We start from the raw sequence: 9,871 nt of genomic DNA on the forward strand, positions 1-9,871 counted from the left end.
ATGCAGCACTGTACACCCTCAGCACCAGAGCGGCAGAGCGAAGGGTGGGTCATACACTGGAAAGAGCACTGCAGTCCCATCATAAGAATAGCATTTTAGCAACAGTTCTGTTTTCTTGTGATTTGTAAATCAAAGAATTAGCAACATGAGAATTTAAATTTGGCTGACTGCATATTGAATAGACATGAAAGAAATTCATGTCCAAATCCCTCATATTTATAAGAGTTGCTTTGAAATGTACACACTGTCCTCATACTGCCCAGCACGGATACTGCATGCTTTCTATTGTTGGAAGTGGTAAAATATTTGTAGCAACACTTTTGGTTAGTCAGGTGAAAATGTTTGACCTGATTTATGAATGTTCATTGTAAATTGGCAGGTACGACATGGCTAACAAACCCTATTCCCTCTGGTGGCCAGGCTGTAACTCTCCTATCATTTTGTCTGTACACAATGTTACCAGGCTTGTTATTTAAGTCAGTTGAATCACTTTTTATTTTAATTTGTATTGTATTGTAACACTGGAGTTTTTGGGACTCTGGTTGGAGTTATCTTTATAGCAACTGCCTATGAGGCTCATGCATCATACTGCAGTATTCTGTTACTTGAGACTGAAAATTTCTTAGAAATTAGTTGAACAATTGCAACATACAACCAAAGACCACAAAACAACCCCATAGAATTGCTGAATTATCTGGAGGAATCCTCTGTGTAAAAGTTGAGAGCAGTAACCTTGAGGTTATCATCCAAAATAAACCTCCATTGCAAATACACAGTGTGAAGAAAGTACTTGTGAAGCCATGTAGCGATGTGAGCTAAGAGCCATTATGGTGTTTATGGAACCAGTAGCTCTGCCTACTTCACCTTTTCTCAATGTAGTATCCTCCTATCACTTTAGGTGTTTAGGTTGCATGTTTATAAATGCATAACTAGAATGTTTTGAATCACATTCGTTGATTTCACTTGTCTCACAACATTGAATTTAACACATTGTAACGAACATGCACTCAGTCATGCAGGATGCGCTGCTCTGCAAAAATGACTAGGGGGTTGCTTAGTGATTTTGTGCATACGCTGAAAATTGACCTTTTGGCTACACTACCAACTGGGTTTTTTTCACGCCTTATGTTCAGTTCACAGTGATGTACAGCATAGGTTAAGGTCAGGATTTAGAGAGGTTAAACTGATCGTAGATCTGTCTGATTTCTCTTTTTAAGTGCTGGTGGGAATGTTGTCGCACACTCGTAATCGTTCCTGTCTTCCTCTCTCTGATTGGCTACAGATGTAGGTCAGAAGAAGGCTTAAGGGCAATTCATGGTTTCTGCGTCGCTTTGTCATAAATTTCGTCATTTGCCCAAGTCCACAAGAACTTGTGCGGATGTCCGCATGCAGCCTAAAACCTGTGACCACTTGGACCATCCATATAACATGTAGACTGCATGTGCGTATGTGCAACGGCAAGCGCAGTAAAATGGATGCTTGTTTTGTGTACAGTATTCCCCATCTATGGTCCCCTCTTGTTAAGTGGTTGGAATTCCTCTTCTGTTAAAATGTTTCCTGCATGGAAAAACTAGTTTGAAGCGAGTCTCTTGCAGAGATTGCCCAATGTATGGCAGGTTTCTCAGGTGCATAAACATAATCACATAGTCATATCTGTTACTTTATCTGTAGCCAAGCCCTCTTTAGACAAATTGAAGAGTACATGTGTAAAAATTCTAGTGGAGGGATATTTTCTCTTCATTTAAAATATTCTTCTCTTCAGAATGTCTTAATAATGGTCCAAAGTCATTAAAGAGTTATGGGAAAATAAACAGCATTGTCGTATGAATGAAAGGAAAACTTCTTTTATCTGCACATATTTATTAATATGCTCATCATGGTCATGAGTTATGGTTTGGTTTGAAACATTTCCATACAATAAATATGTTAAATAATAACTTTGTAATAATATTAATGATAAAAATAACAAGTCCACTGTTTTAATGTCTTATTAGAATAATTAGTAGTGAAACCACCATGGGTGTGACGTCAGTGTCAGCAACATAAGCCTCTTTTTTGATATTTTTGTATAATACCTATTTCATGGTCAAAAGGGGAAAATGATTTTGAGCAGTTTGTAGATTGTAGCTAAAAAGTTGCTGCTCTCATCTCCAGAACAAAGTTGATTTATTTTTCAATTCAGCATACCTTTGTGAGAATTAAGCTGTGCCTTCTCTGTCCTATATATGGTACTGGAGGCACGCCACAGTACTGTATGCATTTGGAGTACATAAAAATAAATAAATAAATAAATAAATAAAACAAGCCAGCAGGCATTGGAAATAGCAAAATGGTCTTGAATCATCATTCTCTCCCATATAGTGCAGGATGATTGACATGAATGTGTAACCTTCTCTTTAAAAAAAAATAATAGATGCAGTAACAATTCTGTATGAAAGACTAAATCTTCTATTGAGGCACAATGACATGTTGTCAATGCAGTTAAGCCTGTAGAGGTATTTTACTTTTTTTTTCTAGCCTCATTAGTGTGATATCTTTGTCCTGACTGTCATTTTCATTAGCCTTCAATAAGTTTTAATATAATTATGTGTTACGCCCAGTGGCAAATAATACTGGGTTTCTTTTTTTCTTTTTCTCATCACTTTGTACCTCTACATACTGTACTTATTATTGTATCTAGGGGCTGATCACTGTAAACCAAACCAGATGTGTAGTAGCAGCTCAATAGTGGCCTAATTCCCTCCTCAGTAAATTAATTGGTGAATTTCCATTCTAATGTGAAATACACCCTAAAAGCTATATGTTGTTATTTCTGTGTCCAAATGTGTGTTTGGCAACTGTAGCAACGACTTAAGTGTAGGGAACTAAATCACTAACGTTTTGACGTTATAATTCTGTTAATTGTGCATTTAACAGTGGCCATTATTCACTGTTTTTATACACTCATTTATTTTGTAAAGCTTCCATGACAGCTATAGACACTAAATATTTTATCCCTTGTGCATGTAGGCAGCCTGTTCTTCTAAATTTAAGTTGGTGGGTTTGTTTTAGAGAGGCTCGTGTGAAGACGCTCTTTTCATCAGTCACTACATCACACTACGCCCTGCCAGCAGAAACATGTTAATATTGCCTCAAAGTCATGGTTTACAGTATGACACATTTTAAAATGCCCTAAACTGAATTCCTGAAGAGTAGTTTGATGTCATGGTGCTGCTCTGTCAAACGAAAGTGGATGACCTACTTTTCTCCCCCTGCCTCTGAAATATTTCAGAAATAGGATTGGATAGCTTCAGCTGAAGTCCTGTGCACTAACCCAGAAACAGACTCACGCTGCAGCTATAGGCAAGGCTGTGTTTCACCACTTCACCCCCCCCTCCCCTCCCCTCTTTATGTTTGGCTGTTGAAAAGTGGGTGGGAATTTGTAAGGAAGCAGAGCGAGGGCATTTTAACAGATGACAGCTTTTATTGAATTCACTGTGAGTTTAGGGCGAGAGTGGATGGTAAGGACTGATTATTTTCTCACTTGTTATCTGTGAAGACATACTGTAAGTAGGCCTTTATTATTATGTGTTAGATGACCTGTTCAACACATTTGGCTAATTTAACTTGTGATGTGAATTTTAATAACTTAATTTTCAGTGCTAAAGATACATATGTGTTTAATATAGCTTAAACAGCCATGTGTTGTGTTTTTTGGGTCAGAATAGTATGACTTTTTGGCTTGATAGTGCCTAACACATTAGGAATAACATTCTGTCTCATTTAAGATCCAGTTCAGTTGACAGATGTTACCTCTGACCTCTTTAGGGCTTGATTTAATGCATGCAGTGGTTTTGGATTGGTTACACTGACCCTGCGGCAGTAAGCAGACATTGCATATTGGGTTAATGCACTGTTAAGCAAAGTCCTGTGCAGTGTAACGCACTATATATTTCAAACAGCTGAGACTATAGGATACCACCATCTCATCAGTTATGCGCATAAGATTTTTTTCTTTGCATTTATATGTGATTTAGGATGTTTTGCTAGTGTTCTTTAAGTTGCTTAACTGTAAATTGTCATTCAGTGGACTGTAGAATTCCCTATCTACATCGTTGTGTACGAGACTTTGGCACCATCACACAGCAGTCTTGTTTCTGGCTTTTTAATGTTACAGCACGCAGTCACTCCCAACTCTGTAGGTGCTTTCGTTGCTTGGCAACAGGGGGAAGGAGTGCATGTATTTACTGTTGAAGTAAAAACCTGGGGTGAAAGCTGATAATGTGTGTTTTAACAGAAGCAGGGGGTTGCTTACAGGGGTTGTCAAGATGAAATAGAAAGTCAAAGACGAGCCTGGGTGGATGGATAAGACATTATCACATTAAGTGTAAGTGGTGTACGGTAGACCAGGCTCTAACTAGTTTCTTTCCTTGAGCATAACAAATTAATTTGGGCCCCCGGGCGGTTATCTTAAAGAGTGATTCATTTTGAGTTTCTGTTCTGCTGCTGTTGGTTTCAGCACAGAGTCATAATTAGGAGTTATTTAAACAAATGTTACGTCAAAATGTATGTGCTCAGTTTGCAACTGTGTATTTATTGATTTCTTGTCCTTCCCCAGGTTTTGAAAGCATTCTCGAAGGTCTGTTTGATCCAGAGCTGGTGGAAGACCTGAAATTATTTAAGGGTAAGAAACTCAGACCTTTTTCATTACAGTGGCCATGATCATACAAATGTATGAATGACATGAATGAGAATTTTGTGGTCCAAGCATAATCTGTTATCCGCTCATTATGACAATGCTGCTGCATTGTACCATCTGGTACCCCTCTACATTCACTCTGCAAGACAGCCCCTCTGGCTGCAGAAGAGAAGATGCCTTGTGCTTCTACAAAGTTGGTGTTTTGGATGGCGTGGGGCCAGTGTAAAAGTCTACAGTGTCCTACAGACATTTTTACAATGCATGATGTAAGTGAAACAATAGAGGGCATTATTTAGGGTTTCATTACATTTACAGTCAGAGGACTGTTAAGAGTCTAAGTAGACTTTCTACAATAAAAGTTGGGGATGACATTAAGTCAAGTTGAATGGAATCAGTGTACTCCAGATTCGGTCAGTCCCACTAAAACAAATCAAAACGCTTTTTATTTTGTCCTGCTCAGTAATTTCAGTCTTGTCAATGAGTTGTACTCTGAAGAATATTAGAAACTGAATAAAGTATATGCTAGGATTCAAATAGAACCACTTTTATGTCTTGTCCCGCATGCAGCAAGGCAGTATAGTTGTGTTGGTAATAGTGCAGAAAGAGACAGAACTTTAAAAACAAAATGTACTATATGCAGCTTAGCCATGCGCTGGAAGACTGTTATATACATTTTCTTTAAATGTTATGTTGTTAATTTTTGTTCAAAATCAACAAATATCAGATTAATTCTGAAGTTACCAGTAACCATCAATTAATTGTTGAACTCAATAAGGAAAAATACACATTCTGGAAAGAGTTGAAAGGGGCAACAGTGGTGTTGATGGTGAGGATGCCTGTATCCAGCTAACAGCTGGCAGGTTCTGGGTTTTGTTTATGCTTAGCCAATGCCATATTGTCACAGCATAATTGCAAATTATCAGACTTAAACAAACTGTTGCACAGAGTAAGCTGCTTAAGTTATACACCGGAGACCATTGAACCATATAAAGTAAATGAGGAAATTAATTTATGTTGTTTGATGAATGTTTTGAGAGATTGATCCAATGTATGTTTTGTGTTTGTTCTTTGATTTTCCTTAAACTGTTTTGATATTGTCTATGAGAGTTTTATAATATATATTTACATTTGCTGTGACAATATTGCATTGGCAAGATGTAAACAATGGCCACAGCTTGACTATCCTATGAGAGATGGACCCGTGTTAGATCTAAACCAACCACTGCCTCCACTTACTTTGATGAAGACATGCTTTTATATCAAAATGTTTTTTGTTGTGCCTCAATAAAAAACTTAATTATAATGGTGTGTCAACTCACTAAATTTCCTGTCTGCTAAGAGACTTGTTTAGGCTTCAAGTTTGTTGATAGATGGATACTCCTTCACTTGAAAATACACATTTTTTAGACAGACTAAAAAGCAAAAGATTTCATCCCTTAATTGCAATTCATTTGCCTGTCATCTGTTTTGTGTCCATAGACTTGGAGCCCATAGCAGTGTCTGATTGGTCATTTGATGAAAATTGTCTATTCTGCTGTTTGAGACGAGACAAAGTAAAGGTAAGATTTCTTGTTTTCTCTGTTTTTCCTGTACATTTTGGTGGTGTCTATTAGAATTTTATTCCGTTTTGGAGGAAAAACAAAAAGTAGATTATGCATGGATGAATGTCAGTAGTGCTTTAAAAGTGGCTATGCTCTCATATCTGCAAGGGTTTTCTAGCAGAATTAGTTGTTGCCCATTTACTTGAAGTGATCATTAATTATGTTTAAACAGATTAAAACTGAATAAAAAATCTCCCCATTTATTGTTTTAGTATACAGTATATGAATCATGTTTGAATCTGAATACCACTGATTTAACAATTTTGTCATTTGCCAGGAACACCTAATTGGCTTAAGCAACGAGGGTCTTGAAGATACACCCAAACCTCTCCTGGTTAAAGATCAGATCACAATCAGCAGACTAGAAAAACAAGCCGAGGAATTTCTAAATGCAGTCCTCTGCAGAAAAGGTGAGTCTTCATGTGTTAGTGGGCTTAATGCAATAGTATTTTTGCATCGTTATGACACTAATGTGCTCAGTACAAGAGAACCTGCCTGCAGACAGGATGCCGTACGTCACCGCTAAATAAGCTTTCATTGTAAATTATAAATGTTAATGTTCTATGCATGAGTTAAAATTGCTAAAACCACAGCTCTAATGTTCAATTCTTCAATGTGTATGTTTTTGGGGTTGTTTGGAAGACCGTGTACCAAACCTGCTCTTATTCTTAAAATATTTGTACAAATAGTTGGTAATGTTAACTAATGGCGCATTTACACTACATAGTACCGACTCGCTGTACTCTACTCTACTCGCCTTTGGTTATGGGGTACTTTTCTGGGTGTCATTTTCCATTAGAAGATAGTACTGTCTCGGTGTAGCTGGTCGTCATAGTGACATCCTGTCGATGCTGCCGTGACGTCAGTTTCAACACGACACACACATATGCACAGTTTTGGAATTACACAGTGGCTTTTGGGGGAGCCCCATTTCCAAGTGCGCACCGATACTAAAACATCTCACATGCATGAATTGTACGGAAGAGCGCAGTCAATAACAGGGTTACTGCGAGAAAGATTCTACTAATACCTGCTAGTAACATGTCCTCTGTCTCTCTGTCCCTTTCTGTTGGATGAGGAGTTTAGGTGACTACATAGATATAGGAATCTGAGTGCAGCACCTCTTCCGCAGCAGGGGTAGACACATAAGCAATGAAGTGGAGACAGATGTTCAGAAATGCAATCTAATGAGTGAATATACACACAACATTGACATATTGCCTCCATTTAAAAAAAAAAAATTTCAGGAACCATTATGTGCAGAAAATATCTAATCTATAACACAGAAGTGAACAATTTTCCCAAGTTTCAACAAGTTTCCCCATAACATCTCAAGGGAGGCTTTCAGGGGAGCCAAGCTCCTCTTAGCTCCCCCGTAATACGAACTATGCATACACACAGACTCGCACTCGCTGGATACGCTCGGCGGCCAGCAAGGTGAGGAATGTTTGCACCTCCTCAAATGACCACGGCGCGATCTTTCAGGTTGCCATTTTGGGAAAAAAAAAAGGATACAAAACTGCAGCTGCTACAGTAGCTTTGCTATTTGCGCTGTTAAGTGTGTTCTGTGCGTGCCGTGCTTTGATGACGCAGTGACGATTCTGTCTGCTGTGTTTCATGTGACCTTTTAGTAACTCATAGTACCCGGTTGGCCATTTTTGGAACCCCAGGAGATCAGGTACCAAAAAAGGTGGTACCAGGTGCTTTTTCCTAATGGAAAACCAAAAAAGGCGAGTAGAGTTGAGTAGAGTCAGTACCATGTAGTGGAAACACGCCATAACAATCACTCACGGCCTAGTTAAGGAATGCAGACTTCACAGTTTTTTCCTCACATTTTATTTTTCATTCAGATGTGCCAAATTTCTCGGACCCACACATTCCAGTAGTGGCTCGAGAGATCCTTCAGAGAATGATCCGACAGTTCGCTGCCGAATATACCTCAAAAACCAGCCCCCCTCAGGAGAGTGGCTCAGATTCCCAGCCTCGCTCTGACCAAAGCCTGCCGAGTCCACCCTTGCTCTCAGGGGTTCCTCCTTCTACCAGCCCTGCTGCCACCCTGACTGGGCCTGCACACAACCAGAACCCCGTCCTCAGCAAGCTCCTCATGGCCGACCAGGATGCTCCTCTTGACCTCACCATCAAGAGGCCTCCGGCTGTACCTACTGAGCAAGGTAGTGTGAACTTTAACAGATCTGTAACAGGGCAGGTCATTCATGACTGAGCTAGTGCACTGGTGATCGGCCACACTGAACTCAACATTTAATCTAAATTGTTTTTTTTCCTGTCTTTTTCAACAGATGGAGTTCTTGACTTATCTATCAAAAAGAATCGCTACAGCAGCAGCAGCCTCACTGTCCGTAGTCCCTGCCTCTCTCCAGCCACATCAACGCTGAAAGGGTAAGATAAGTTTCTTTTCTTCTTCTTTTTAGTTGCCAGTCCTTAAGCAGTAATGTTTTTGAGGATATGTTTTTTGTATTTTAGGTTGACTTACAAAATGAACTTGAAATGAACAGTTATGTGTAATGGCATCAATGCATTAGCACTGGCTGTGGCCTGAAACTTGAGTTCTGAAATTAGCGATCGCTCAGCCAGATAGTGGCTTGATGAAAATGAACTGCAACTTACAGGGTTGTGCTAACAGAGGGTGTTTAGCCACAAAGAAACATTATTCCAGTACATCCTTGCAGATGCAGTTTGTGTCATGCTGCAATTCAAAAGAAATGACCTTGGAAACTAAAAGTTAATGCAGCCGTTTTCCTCCTGCTCATTTGTTATTGGACAGGTCTCTGGTACCACAGCCAGGGACTGAATGGGCAACTTGTTAGTTGTTAGTTTGTGAGCTTCTTTGGCTTAAAAGGATTCTGTAAGCTCGACCTCATTTTTTCTTTCTGCTCATTATTGTCTGGCAAGGCACCGGCTGGCCTGATAATGATGATTTATTACAGGACTTGCAGCCTTGATAATATTCTTGTTTTGCATCTTGACTTCTGTCAAAAATTCCAGGATAAATAAAACCACGAGAAACTGCCCCTTGAGGACTGAAACACTGCACAAATGCAATAGATAGTAAAAACACATTTTTGTTTTAACAGAATCCTCAGAGACTTGAGCGATTCCCAATGCTGAAGTAATGCTGTAGTTGAGATGTTGAAATTAATTTACATTTGCACACCATGTTCCTCCTCCAAGGAAAGATTGCATGCAAGTGTTTTAACCTAAAAAAAGTAACCACTGTGTGTATGTCTATTACTGTGGTTGTAACATGAGTAGTTTTCATATTATAAATGTGTCAGATAAACATTTCGCCAACTTTTTCTGCAGAGCATAGTCACTGATACCAAGTAGTAGAAAATTTCTATGATGTTCATCCAAATCAGAAGGCTGTATTTCATATTTGAATTTCATGCTCTTCAGACAAATTAACATTTTATTCAATTCTTAAATTATTCAAACATTTGAGACGAAACCTATATCTTAGTAGGAGTTATTTCATTTTTTAGTTTTGTTCTGTTTTTTTGTTGTGTTTTTTTCTCCCTGAGAGCAAATCCTCTTGATACAGTTATACCTATCTGGACATGAATGCGCCTATAAT

The 9,871-nt window shown here is 38.8% G+C and overlaps 1 protein-coding gene across 2 annotated transcripts in view; it reads left to right on the forward strand.

Moving 5' to 3' along the window:
• Positions 1-9,871, forward strand: part of LOC121954964 (ligand-dependent corepressor) — a 30,052-nt gene that overhangs the window by 5,220 nt on the left and 14,961 nt on the right. For both annotated transcript variants that reach the window (XM_088086272.1, XM_042502724.2), the window contains exons 2-6: positions 4,598-4,663; positions 6,158-6,237; positions 6,557-6,689; positions 8,130-8,450; positions 8,577-8,676. In XM_088086272.1, the coding sequence (XP_087942398.1) occupies positions 4,598-4,663; positions 6,158-6,237; positions 6,557-6,689; positions 8,130-8,450; positions 8,577-8,676 (700 nt within the window). The remainder of the gene's footprint in view (positions 1-4,597; positions 4,664-6,157; positions 6,238-6,556; positions 6,690-8,129; positions 8,451-8,576; positions 8,677-9,871) is intronic.

The sequence above is a fragment of the Plectropomus leopardus genome, chromosome 13 (genome assembly GCF_026936395.1).
Source record: "Plectropomus leopardus strain MGB_pleo_1.0 chromosome 13, ASM2693639v1, whole genome shotgun sequence".
Lineage (NCBI taxonomy): Eukaryota > Metazoa > Chordata > Actinopteri > Perciformes > Serranidae > Plectropomus > Plectropomus leopardus.